A 13,795-nucleotide genomic window follows, 5' to 3' on the forward strand; every position below is an offset into this window, starting at 1 on the left:
TCTCGAGACCCCGTGGGCCCTCGTGTCTGCCCATTTGCTTTTTGTCAGCCTCTAAAGGGCGACTCACTCTGGCTTCAGCTGACACAGGATTGAAAGGTGTCATGCCGTGTTTTAAGTGTGGTGTTATAAACTTAACATTATATACCATCATATAAAAATATAGGAAATAATAGTTTTCAAATGAGACTATTGTACATTTTAATGAATTTCAATAAAATTTAATGGGATAAATTACTATTTTAGAGAGTTGGCAATTCATGGAGTGATCGTTACTATGAACAGAATCACACATTGGGACTGTGCCCAATTAAGGAAGTTTTATAAAATCTTCCACCAATTTCAGTTTCCTGATTAAATTGGAATAATGTCTAGGATGTTTTATTTTTAATTTTCACTTGAAATATTTGAGAGTATAATCAGTGTAAAAGAAGACTACACTCATTTATTAGATACATGATTTTAGGCAAATCACTTCTCAGCAGTTCAGATTTCTCCCCCTATTTTATGAAGTTTAAATATGGCAGTTTATATAGTATAAAATAACAGTTTGATTATAGCCATATAAATTACTTCAGACCCCACTTGCATTCCGACACTAACTCTTTTCTTTCCTCCGAACAACGAAGCTTGACGACCTCACCCAGGACCTCACCGTGTCCCAGCTCAGCGATGTTGCAGATTATCTGGAAGACGTCGCGTAGACGTGAAGAAGGAGGTGCTCTGAGTAACAGATGACAAAGGACTGATCAGCTCCATCTTTGTCCCCAGACAATCACTCTTTGCTGGAATGTCTGCTCCCTATTGGTGCCTTGCATTTCAAAGAGACTGCAGAAATTTTTAAAAATTAACTTTTCATTTTACTAAACAAAATACTTCCTATTTGAGCCCGTGTGTAGAAGATTTAATATTCTTAATTTGGTTTAGGTATACATTTCTTTATGGAAATTGATTATGCTCAAGTTCATTATAGGGAGGAAACTCCTGAAAGCATCCGTGTTAAGAGCGTGATGAAAAGTGTCAATAAAGCCGTAGGTTTGCGCAGCTCTGTGCGTGGCTGCTGGTGCACAGGACCTTTGGAGACCTTGGCTTTAGCCATCTGGAGTCAGAGCTTACGTCGTATACTTTGATATTAGGTGGTTCTGCATATGGTTGGCAAAATGACCTGATAAATTTGTAATACTGTTAATATAAGTTAAATTTGTTGTGTCAACTTTATTTTGTATTTCCTTCCATTTGGAAGGTTTGTTAGACCACTACGGTTATATTAAAGTAATCTTGTGTGTGCTGTTCAGTTTTGCTTGTTTTAAAGAAATGTAGAGGTAGTTAAGACTTTTAGTTCATAGAATTGTCAGGAACAGGTAACGTGTGCAGTCGCTGCTTCCCCTGTCGTCTGTGCAGCTTTAATCACAGGTTCTCTTCGTTAGAGTTAAAATTTATTGTTTGTAAAGATTCCTTGAAACATACTAAATACCAGAATGCATCTGAAACCATTAAGCAGTGCTTTTATTTCAGATCTGTAAGTTAATTATATTAAAATCCAAATTGGAATGAAATAGTAGTAATGGCCTAAGACCATGTTCAGTTTGACAGGCTTTGTATATGGTACATAATTTCATTGTAACTCCTTAAAAATAGAGCCAATAATGGAATTTCCAGCTGTCTTATTTATACTGTTAAGCATTGTGCTGCTATTATGTAGGTCACTGACATTTATAATTCTGAAGTGTTTAAAAATGTGCAAATAGGGAAAAAAAACCTTGGAGTAATGCATGCATGTTCATATAAATATAAGTAAAGCTATGATTATGTTGAGTTTCTGTATATTTTAATTTTAATTGAATATGGCTTTTTATGAAAATTTGCCTTTGTTAATAAAAGGAGCAAATTAGACATAATTTGTTGATCACAGTAAGTGAGCAGACTCCCTGGTTTGCATAATGCCAGTTTTTCCGTTGCATACTAGCCTAAATATTACAAACAAATTGGGGAGCTCTAAAATATAGAGGAAATGAAAATGTAAGGAGTAGGATTATGTAACAGAATCTAGTTTTTTAAAGCGTAAGTGAAACTGAGCCACAAACATCAAAAGGAAGTAGGACACGAAATGGGCCAGAGCAGCCTGGAGGCCGTGTTGAGGTCGGTTTGTGGGTGGCGATCTCAGTCTCACCGGGGCTTTCATGTCCTTGGTGTGTGAAACACACAGTGCTTTGTGAAGATGTAATCTCGATGCTGAAAGTCCCCCAACGTGCTTGTTATAACCTGCGTTTCTTGGTGTGTCATCCCTGTAAAGAGTCACTTTCTAAACGCACTGTAGTTCTGTCCTGGCCCTCTGGAATCTGGGTGCAGCGTGTGCTTTAATATTTGGCGGGAGCTGGGTATCAGTGAAATGATTTGAAGGCATGGAAAGAAAGATGGGGCTTCGTAAATTTGTGGAGAACTTTTGAACAGTAGCGTCTGAAATTTGTCACTTTTCTATGAATATTACCCAAAGAATCAGAACTTATGATAATATTTGGGAGGGTAGGGAGAAAAATGCCAACATTCTTTGCTGTCAACACTACATACAACATACTGAATAATTTTGAATGACTTAAAATTCAGCTATGAAAAAATTTTATTTCCACACGTACTTGATTACATCTTATCAACCTGTTAAACTTTTAAGATGTGAAGTGACAGATTTTGCATGTGGTAGTGTTTTCTTTTTGTTAAAAAATAAACATTTTTATGGTAACCTGTATTTTACAGTGGACTTTTAAAAATGCTAGGCCTTTCATTTTACTGATAGCTACAAATGAATAAAGACCCTTTATTCTTACTTTGTTTATATTCTCTCATGCCTTTTCTGCTGTGTAGTTTGGAAGAGTAACCCGCATCCATTGTTCAGACACTGCTCTTGGCTCCGGCCAGCACATGTTGCTCACACCCTCTCTGCCTTGCAGTGTGCCCTGAGCTGCGCGGGCCTCTCCGAGCCTTGAGTCTGCTGAATTCACTCCTATCTGAAGACGTTTGTTTTTGCCTTCCCTTGTCTGGAATGTCCTTCCCCCAGCACTGCACAAGAGGCTGGTTTGTTTCTGTCTCATTGTCAGAGGAACTTCAAGACCTGAAGGAGATGTCCGTCTCCCCGCGACCCCACCGCTGTTGTGTTTACCTCTTGCATTTTATTCATCTTTCATCACTCTGAACTGGTCTGGCTTATTTATATTACATAGTTCTTTTCTATTGTCTACATGCTCCATGAGAGCAGGGATTTTTTTAAACTACCATATACCTAGAACAGCATTTGGCCCCTGGTATGTACTCGGTGAAGTATCTGTGGGGTTGTAAACAGGCCTTTGAACACTGGCAAAGAGGCCTGGAGCATGTAGTTTCTGCCTGGGCAGCTGTGTCCCTGGCACAGTGCTACACAATTCTGGGGGGACGGCTGTCCTTATCCCAAACCTGGGGAGGACCCTCGGTTCAAGTCTGCACACGTGGTGGCAAGAGGGGGCTCCGCTTCAGAAGGTCATCTGATGAATTTCCCCACCACCCAGGCTCTCTGAAGGCCGTGCCCTCTGCTCGTGGCTCTGGTGTGGATGTTGGCACAAAGGAAAAGTGAAGCAGCCCTCAAAAGTGACTGGACTGCCCTGCTGGGCCTGCAAGGACACAAGCAGGGAGTCACTTGCTCCGGAGAAAAGCACACGCAGCCCAAGGGAAAGCCTCCTGTGTGGGACGGGGTGGGGAGAGGTTCCATCTTTTCTCTGCCATGTACACTCATCCCACCCCTGTCCAAACAGTCCTCACTGCCATCTCCCCATTCTAGGAAGAGGCATTTTAGGGGAGACAAAAGTGCAGAGGAAACCTAGGGCAGCTGCATTTATGTAGGAATTGTCCTAGAAGGATATCTAACATTTAACGAAAGTGAATTCCATGTCACAAAAGGTTGAGATGAAGAGAACTTGGAGAAAACAAAGAACAAGATAATTGAAAAACCTGCTAAGTGTCCTCCAAAATTCATGTGCTGAAACCGAACCCCCTGTGATGGTGATGGGAGGTGATGAGGTCAAGAGAGTGGAGCCTCCGTGGTGGGATTAGTGCCCTTATAAAAGAGGCACCAGGGGGCTCGTTCACACTTGTGCATGGGGCACACGAGAAGGCACCATCTATGAGGAAGCCACCTTCTCCAGGCACAAAATCTGCGGCGCCTTGATCCTGGGCTTCCAGCCTGCAGAACTGCCAGCAATACATTTCTATTTATAAACTACCCAGTCTAAGGCATTTCAGCAGCCCAGACTGATTAAGACAGACCTAATGATGCTACTCAGAGATCTGAGATAACTTGTACCTAAAAGAGGTTGCTAACAAAGAGATATACTCCAAACCATTTTTAATTAAAAATTATTGGGCTCAGACATTCAGTAGTAAGGCTGAGTGATGGGACGACTCACAAACATGGGTCCCCTCAAAGGTAAGCTCGAAGAACTCTCCGTACAGAAAAAGACCGGGATGCCACAAGAGCAGCAAGGGACTCGGCCAGCGCTCTCCAGCGGCGACAAAAGTTAACGTCGAGGGAGTCCAGCCGTTACCGAAAAACTGTCCTTCCCCTACTTCTTACCGCCACGAGGAAAGACGTGCGGTGGGAGGGCGTTCAGGTTTTGATCCTTCCGCCGAAGAAGGGAGATGGGGGGACTCGTGCTCTGAAGGCACCTTGTCCCCGAGCGAAGGGGGCAGGGGGCATTAGAATTGGACGGGACCGGGGACGGCGTGGAGGTGCGGACCGCAGACGCGGCATGATCGTGCACGCGCCTCCCCACACGTGGCAGGTGCGGAGGGCAGACGCGCGCGATTGTGCACGTGCTTCCGCGCACGTGGCAGGTGCAGGAAACGGCGGCCCTCCCACGGGGGAAGGGAGGTAGCGTTGTGACGACAAGTTAGTGAGTTGACAGTAGCGGACGTCTGCTCCGTCCGCAGGGCTGTGGCCGTGCGCGGGTCTGGCCTCCCGCCTCCGGCGCCGTCCAGTGGCCACTTGCAGCGTCTGGGCCCCCTGCTGTCCTTGCGCGGCTGCGCCTCCAATGAGACTGAAGAAGAAAAGCTGTCCAAGTCCCCGCCCTCTCCGCCGGCCCCTGGCGGGGGTGGCAGGTTTCGCCACCACGTGCTGAGGCCTCGAGGCCAGGAGCGCCGGCCACAGGTGGCGGGAAGTCGTTCTCCGACGTGGGGTTCGCGCTCTGGTGAGAGACCCCAGCTGCCGGGGAACAGGAATCCCCACGAGGCAGCAGCTGGCGCGGTGCGACTCGGGTTGTGGCCCCGCGGGCCGCTGCGTGGAGAGGAGGGACCGACGAGCGTGGCCGGCCTTGCCTGGGGCCTGGCCAGGCGGGTGAGTCACCCCGACCCAGCGGCCCTGGTCCCCGGAATCGGGAGGACGCGTGGGTCACCCCTGCAGGGCAGCCCTGGTCCCCAGATTCCGGCGGGGGGGGTGAGTCGCCCTGCTCGGTGGCCCTGGTCCCCGGGATCAGGAGAATCGGGCGGGCCGGGCCGCGGGCGGAGGGGCCGCAGACACGAGCTGGAGGCAGCGCCAACGCTGGCTGCTGGGATACCCACCGGCCTGATTTTTGTTTAGGCGAAGATATTAACATTTTCACTTTTCCGTCTTCTTAAACAAATATTTCAGATGGGCTAAAGGCTTCCCCCCTCCCCCCCACAGGGATTGGGTCCTCTTCTTGCAGGGGACACCGCTTTATGCTGGCTTGGTGCCCAGGGTTTACTGCTGACAGTTGTCACCGGTGCGACTGTCAGAGGCGCTTCGCAGGGTCCCTCCACTTCTGCGCCTCCACCCGGGCAGGGTCCTGAAAGGGCCAACTCAGCGTGGGGGTCGCATCTGACCCACTCAGGTGACCTGCTGCGCTCGGTCTCCTGTTACTCATGGTAATGTGCCCCCCGTACCTGGGTGCTGGGAAGGGTCCATGAACTACTTCTTAGGGGCTTAACGATCCTGCTTTAGGGCTGCTCGTATATAGAGGAGCGTCCTGATAGGTTAGCTGGAGGCTTGCTTTTAGAAATTTATAGAATCTTCAGATTTGATGGTGAAATTTTTTCCATAACTTTAATTTTAACCACACTTGTGGTTTCTAAAAAAGCCAATTTAGACGTGTTTTATAAGTTGCCAGACTGTTGGATATAGATCCTAATCATACTTAGTGATTTGCTTTAATCCATGTATGGTTTCTAAAACTGGTAACTTTCTGAAATGAAGATTTTTTGATGAAAAAATTCCCTTTTCATTTAAAACATTTATCATTCCCCATCTCCCTCGCTCCATGTGGCTGTGTTTTTCGATCTTTTATCTGACTGGAGTTTTGAATTTTGGCACGGAGAGCAATCCCGTCCCCAGCCACCCTGACTGCTCTCGGGGTGGAGAGGGCGCGCCGGGCACTGCAGACCCCGCGCAGGTAGCGCGGGCGCGGGACACGCACCCGCTCCCTCGGCCGCTCCGCCCCTCCGCCCGCCTCACACCCCGAGTCTTTTTCCCCGTCTCAAGATCCAGCTTAGAAAAAGGCCATTGTCTGATTCTCTGAGTGCGCCACGTCCTCCTTATCCATCTCCCCTGCTCCCTGCACGGTGCTGCCGCGGGAGAAATAGCACCGAGACCTCGGAAGAGCTCGGGGCGCAGCGTGCACGGTGCTGCCCGGTGCAGGTGGGCGCTGGGAGTCGCCGGTCCGCTCGCGGTGGCGGGTGCTGAGCGCACCGAGCCGGCCCAGCGAGGACGCACCAGGACGCCGGCCGGAGGCCCCGGCCGCTGCTCACAGGCAGGCTGTTCCCAAAGGATGTTTAGCTGATCTGGGAAAAGACTGACTCAGGCAAGTAAGGGAACCAGCCAGCTCAGCGTCAGCTACACGGGGGTCGCAGCGGCTGTCCCCTGCGTGGCTGTCAGTGGGGAAGCGGCAGGAGGCGTCGGGGTGAGAGAAGTGAGGGACGTTGCAGAAGTGTCCGGCTTCCAGGAACACACCCAGCCACCCTTGGGGACAGTTGTGGATTTGGGGTATGGCTTCTCTCTGGACTTGCTCTTCTGGTGGAATAGGAAGCAGGTGTTCTAAACATTGGGTGCTGTTTTCCCCCATAGCAAAAGCAAATCTAACAGCGGCTCAGGGAAGCCACACCGTACCGCCGTGCTGGGTGTCTCCTCCCTGTCTCCAGCGCTGGCCGCTCATCTCGGGTTCCTGGCCCACTCCCACCCCCCCAACTTTGCGTTCCCTCTGTGGTCTTTCCCTCCCTCCCCACCCGCTCCTGCCCCCGTGCAGCCTTTCCCAGCAGCTGCGCCAGGCGGGCCTGCTCCTCCTGCAGGTAAGAGGCCCTTCATTTTCTCTAATTTTCTCTTTACATTTGAATGCATATCAGTATGTGTAAATATATAAATTCGGTTTATAGAGATTAGGCATATACGGGAGAGCATAGCTGAGTGTGACGGGCATTCCCCCAGTGCTTCCATTTATCATGGCTTATGATGGGGCACGTTTATCTGACCTACCCCAATTTACTGAACACATATTTCAAAGAAAAGTCCATCACAGGAAGGGAGGAACGGAGGGAGGGAGGAAGAAGAAAGAAACTGTGTGTTCCTGGAAACCTAAACCTCTTTGTAGTAAGTTCTTGCAGAAAATGTGTTCCTGGAGTTAAACTGCAGATGTGGGAATGGAATGTCTTAGCATAATTCCTAAATTTAGAACCGCTTATGCAAATTAATACTTTGTACATTTCAACAAGCATTTGCTTATTACTTCCTGTCCACTGAGCCCCACAAATGCAGATGAAGAAGTGGCCCCTCCTGTGATGTGCCATCATGTCCCTTTTCAGTGAAGCACTTTGTCACCCCCTCCAGGGATGGCCTCAGCTGCAAAGACCCATGCCACCCAAGGCCAGGCCCTCCCAGGTAGCCTGCGCCCAGTGGCCGGTCCGTGTCGGGGTATTCGGGCCTGGCCCTCTCAGCCTCAGGCTGAAGGGCCATTTGGGCTTCAGAGCTCCCTGGGAGCTCTGGCAGCTGTGGCCGCTTGCCTGGCCACTGGCTCCTGCCTGCTCCAGCTCCCCCAGCTGCTGATCCCTCCAGCACTTTGGATAAACTCCCTGGCAGGAAACTTCAGTCTCCAAGAGTCAGCTTCCTGGAGAGCCCAACCTTTGACCCCGAGTCCGGGGGAACACATGACTGTCTGACGTGTGCTGAGGCTGGAGTCGGCGGGCGCTGCCTGCAGTGTCTGGGAGAGACTTGGCTGGGGAGGGGAATGCATGTGGGCTCCGCATGGGGACGGGAAGAGTAGAACAAGCCTCTCCCCAAAAGATGACGTCTGAGATGATCTTCAAGCACGGGACCCTGGAAAACTGATGGGTGCGTGGAGTGTACCTGTGATCGGTAGCCCTTGCAGAGCCGTGTGCAACGGGCACAGGCCACTTTCAAAAGGGCAGGTGTCGCTGCAAGCAAGAAGTGTTGTGGGGTCAGCAGAGCGATGCCGGGACGCGAGTGGTGAAGTGTAAACCGTGAAACTCCACGATGGAGATGAGAACCCTGGAGGCGTCACGTGCCGGCCGAGTGGTGCTGGGCAAGTTATCAGTGTCGGTATCCTCCGTGTCCTCATCTGTGCCAAGGGGACTCACCCCTTTCCCTCCTAGGGCTGCCGTGGTGTCACGTTGGACAATGCCTGTTCGGGGCTGGGCATTGCGTTTGGCAGATAGTGAGTACTCAGGAAATACTCACTGTTTTGATGAGGAAGATTCATGGGTCTTAGTGTCTTGACTAAGTTGAGGACAAGGGGAAGAGCACACACTTCCTGCATGACTGCTCTGTTTCTGACGAACATCGGTTCCTCTTTCAAGGCCTAATTCGGATGTCACTTCCTTCTCGGAGCCTTCATCCCCTGACCTACCTTGAGCACGATGTATTTTTGTGATCTGGTGTCTTTCTCATATCCCTGTTCGTGGTCTGTGGTAAGAACATGAGGCTCAGAATCAGAAAACTTGGATTTCTGGTCTTGACGCCACCAGCTCGGGGTCGAGCTGCATGTTAGCAAAATGAGAAACGCCAAGACAGTCACAGACACCATGGCAAGCAACAGGAGTCCACATTAGGGAGGATCTTAACACCAAAAAATGCATCGCAATTTCATTCATAAAAGAATTACAGGGTTAGAAAAATAATTCTCAGTACACTACAGACTGTGCTGTCCAGGAATCGGACACCAGCTTGAACATTCATGGTGAACATCCTGGTTCAGTCCTGCTTTCCGACACCTAGGTGGTAAAGATGAGTGATAAGATGCTAGAAATTACCCTGACATTAAAAACTAATCATAACAAAGTAGTTTTCAAGTTATGCCAAACATAGTCATTCATAAGTTAAATTCTGAATAGAGATGATAATATAATGAGTAGGCTCTTCTATTATTTGATAATCCAATTAATGAAAGGAGTGTATTATGTGAACACATTGTAAAGATAAAATTTAAGTTTATTGCTGATTTGACATAACATATTGATGGAAATAACATAAAACTGTAATATGCCATTATGTTTACATTAATGAACAATTGGTTAATGAATATCATTAAAAGATGTATTCTACTAAAATACTAATCACTGAAAGAAAATATGAAATGCCCTAAATCCTAAACTCATATGTTCAAAAGGAACTTGAAAAAGTTTTCCAAAATTTGACAATTCTAATAACACTTACATGACATTTCCAAAAATGAATTACAAAGATTGATGAAATGCTTAAAATTTCTCAAGTTAAAAAAAAGTTTTGACTAAGCTAGAGTTAAATTATTTTTCTTTTATCTCCCTATACCAATATAATTTTAAAATGACTGTTATGTGAAGAGGTGCTGTCAAAAAGTGTACTGCTAAAGTAACAGGGAAGATGTATTAAGAAAGTATGTCAGGCAGTTAACACAGTTTGTCATTTTCCTAGATTTTGTGATGTTTCTGGCATTTGTCAGATTTTTTAAATTTGTAATTTGTTGAGATTATTTTGTTCCTCATTTAAAGTCTTTACACTCATAGTTAATTTTGTAAACTTTTGTACTGATTTTCTAAAAGAAGTCAATCCCATGTTTTACAAACTGCAGGTGCTGCAGGACAAGGGCCTGTCCGAGTCGGTAGGCCGGGATCCCACTGAACAGGAAATTGGTGGAGGTGAAAACAGCAGCTTAAATCTGTTGTCAAGTAGCAGTGGTTACTGCAAATACGTAGTGGTCTGAAATGTGAGCAGACCCTGTGCATCACACAACTTTGAGAGATACTGAAAATTTCTTTCCTGAAACTCAGGTCCTGAGAACCTTTCACTGGAGGGTCACGGAGTTCCATCGTCCTCCCTCTCCCGGCTCCCGCAGGCCTTGGCTCCGTGAGTGTGCTGTGCACAGACACATCCCGCCCGAGCCTTGGGTTATCTCGTGGGTTTGCGAAATCCGAGCCGCGGGGCGGTCAGTTTCACAGGTGAGGGCGACAGCCTGGTGCGGTCAGTTGCTCGCGTCGCAGCTTATTCGTGGTCAGGTTCTTAGTTGCAAGCGACAGAATCTGTCTGGCCCTACCTGAAACAGAAATGGAATTTCTTGGAAAGACACAGGGTGAAATGTCAGGGGTGAAAACAGGCAGGAACTGAGGAGGTTTCACAGCAGACGGTTAGGGCAGCGCTTCTCCTCCGGGGCGGCCGCAGCAGGTGTCTGCCTCGCTCCAGCAGGCCCGGGTGTCCGAACGCAAAACCCACAGCCTTCGACTGGCCCAGTCCTGTGCCCAGCCCTAGCCCGGCCAGCTGGGGGAGGAACTCCTGGTTCCCTGGGGCTTCGGTGGGGGCGCCGCCTCCCAGCACGACTCGAGTGTGCGCTCTCTCCTGATAAGGTGGACACAGGGGAAGAGGCCGTGGCAGGTGGCCACAGCGGCCACAGCTGTCAACAGTGGCCGGCGGATGTCTGATCCCCCGTGGTGGGATGTTGTAGTTAACCATTTTCTATTGAGCGCTTACCGTGCGCCTGGGTGGTGCCGAGCACCGCGTGTGGATTCCCGTTTGGCCGTCACAGCGGTGCTACAGGCTCACCAGGCTGCGCGGTGACAGGCGGTGACAGGCCAACCCACCAAACACGGTGCTGCGGGAGAAAGTTCCGTAATGGGATGGCGCCGGGCGAGGGGGTGGGAGGGAACCTCAGAGCCTCTCCCTTGAGGGCGCAGGGCTGGGGCCTCTCAGGGAGTTCTGAGGGATCAGGGGCTGGGGCTGCGGACGGGTGGGCGCGAGGGACGAGACCACAGGGTGTGGAAGCCGCACTCTGCGCCCAGTCGGTCCCCGGGGGGTCCTCACGCCGGCCGCCCCGCAGACCGCACACGCCCTGCACGTCCCCGGTGGAGACGGGCGGTTTCTCCACGTTAGAGACGTTAGAGAAACAGCTGCGGGGAGCTGGCCCTGCGACAGCCTGGTGGCAGGGCCTGCCACTTACAGGCGGGGGCAGCTGGAAGGGCTGAGGGCCTGGCTGTTAGAGACTGTGAGCCGGTCAGTGCTTGGCTGTTTCTGGTCCAACTGTATTCAGGGCTTAGTGTTTGCTTTTCTTTAACACGGTCTCGGTCGCTGAACGAGACAGTAAACCGAGAGGGGCAGCAGGCTGTGCCGCAGTCCCGTGGCTGGACACGAAGGCGCATTTCTGCGCGTGTTCCGTCTGCGGTGAGCTGGGCAGCTCCGCCGTCCACGACCCTCCGGCGGGTGGCCCCGTCTCGGGGACGCAGGGACAGGCCGGGAGCCCGGACATCACGCGCCTGCGCTCTAGGGTTTCGTCGCTGTGGTCACAGCCCCTTGGCCAAAGCCCTCCGCCCCCGCCCAGCCGCGGGGAGGGCTGGAAACACCGCTGCCTGCGTGCGGGCGGGGACAGCCAGAAACACTGGCCAGAACGCTCAGATTTGCCCCCGCAGGTGCTTCGAACACAAGAGTCACCTTGAGTCCTCACAAAATCAGTCCTCGGGTGACCAACTTTGACATGTTTTGACAAATCCTTTATCAGATAAGTGTTTTGAAAATACTTTCTCCCAATGTATAGCTTGTCTTTCATTCTATTATGAATGTCTTTTGCAGAGAAGACACTTTTAATTTTAATCAAGTCCAACTTAGGAGGTTTTTTTTCTTTAGTGATTCATGCCAGAAAACTCATTACCAAACCCAGGCGTCACCTGGATTTTCTCCTGCCCTTTTTTCTACATGTTTTATAGTTTTGTGTTTCACATTTATGTCCATGATCCATTTTGAGTTAATTTTTGTGAAATGTGTAAGGTCGCTGTCTAAATTTATTTTTTTACATGTGGCTGTGCAGTTGTTCCAGCACCATCAGTTGAAAGACTGCCCCTCCCCCCGCACTGGGTCAGAGGTCAGTCGGCCTGTGAGGTTTGACACTTGTGGAGACCCCTTCCAAAAAGTCTCTCTGCCTATGACTGTTCACTACACACCAGAGAAGTTTAGGGAACCACCGACCTGTTCTCATTTGTTGTTGCCTCACCTACTTTCAAAGAACATGACTGGCGTTGGGAGCTGCTGCTGACATAATTGCCATTCAAAATAATAGGGGAAAATACCTGACAACTAGAACCTCTGCAGGTTATAGAGTGTTCTGGAGACTGTAAGTTCTGTGAAGCCAGGGACATTGTTTTGTCCTTGCTGGCTTCCTTCCTCTTTCAGTGGTGAATGTCACTCTGTTTAAAGCTACCAACAACTCACTGGGGCACTTCTTATTTGAATTTTGCAGATAAGATTGTGTAAAGTTGCAGAGCTGGGACCTTAGCTTTTTCTAACAAGGGGACAGAGCACGGGCCACCCAGGGCCACCAAGGTGCTGGCAGAGCTGGGGTGCAGCTCAGCAGGCTGGGAGAGCCTGTGGAGGAACCACGAGCTTCTTACAGATCTCGTGGAAATTTCCACAAAAGCTTTGGTTGGAATCTGTCTAGTGGCCTAGAATTGGTTCTGATGGTGACAAGGTCAGAAATGGACATAGCCTTGAAAAGCTTTAAATATCTATGTTTATTTGTATTGAAAGTACATACGGGATTTCTGGGCAGGGCCAGGTTTTCCTTGTGGCGGGTGATGACCGTATTGGCTCCCTGCACTCCAGTTCTTCCCCCTCCTGCGGTGACCGGGTCAGGGCCAAAGAGAGGTCACTTTACCCATTCTGGGGTCGTACTGTGGGTGAGTGAAAGAATGGTTTTGCTGACGGGCTAACAAGAAAAATAAATTTCTAACTGGCAGCCTCGTAGGGTGGTGTGAAATCTGTCCCTCCTACAGGGACGCTTACCTGGCAGTTAAGCTGAGCAAGGGAAAGAAGGTGAACATCCTCATTTGCGTTCTGAAGGGAGAAAGCGTCCGGGGACAGGGCAGGAAAGGGTAGACTGTCTGATAGACCGTCATTAAAAATTCACTGCCTATAGACTAAAAATTTTTTGAGTTTGTTTAAACAGCCCTGAGAAGTTCCTGAGCTACAGCAGGACTGCGAACGTCCCCACCTCCTCAAGGAGAGACGCACCAGGTGCCTCCACTGTCAAAAAGAGAGAAGAGGCCGGGCGTGGTGGCTCACGCCTGTAATCCTAGCACTCTGGGAGGCTGAGACAGGAGGATCACTCAAGGTCAGAAGTTGGAGACAGCCTGAGCAAGAGCGAGACCCCGTCTCTACTAAAAAATAGAAACAAATTAGCCAGACAACTAAAAATATATAGAAAAAATGAGCCGGCATGGTGGTACAAGCCTGTAGTCCCAGCTACTTGGGAGGCTGAGGCAGGAGGATCACTGAGCCCAGGAGTGTGAGGTTGCTGTG

At 49.5% G+C, this 13,795-nt stretch overlaps 1 protein-coding gene across 1 annotated transcript in view; it reads left to right on the forward strand.

The window, feature by feature from the left end:
* The window catches only part of CEP43 (centrosomal protein 43), a 36,097-nt gene extending 33,468 nt beyond the window's left edge, over nucleotides 1–2,629 (forward strand). Inside the window, exon 12 of the mRNA XM_069487760.1 lies at nucleotides 627–2,629. Coding sequence (XP_069343861.1) covers nucleotides 627–701 — 75 coding nt within the window. The 3' untranslated portion in view covers nucleotides 702–2,629. The remainder of the gene's footprint in view (nucleotides 1–626) is intronic.
* The last annotated feature ends 11,166 nt before the right edge of the window (nucleotides 2,630–13,795 follow it).

This window comes from Eulemur rufifrons, chromosome 15 (assembly GCF_041146395.1).
Source record: "Eulemur rufifrons isolate Redbay chromosome 15, OSU_ERuf_1, whole genome shotgun sequence".
In the NCBI taxonomy this organism is placed as follows: domain Eukaryota; kingdom Metazoa; phylum Chordata; class Mammalia; order Primates; family Lemuridae; genus Eulemur; species Eulemur rufifrons.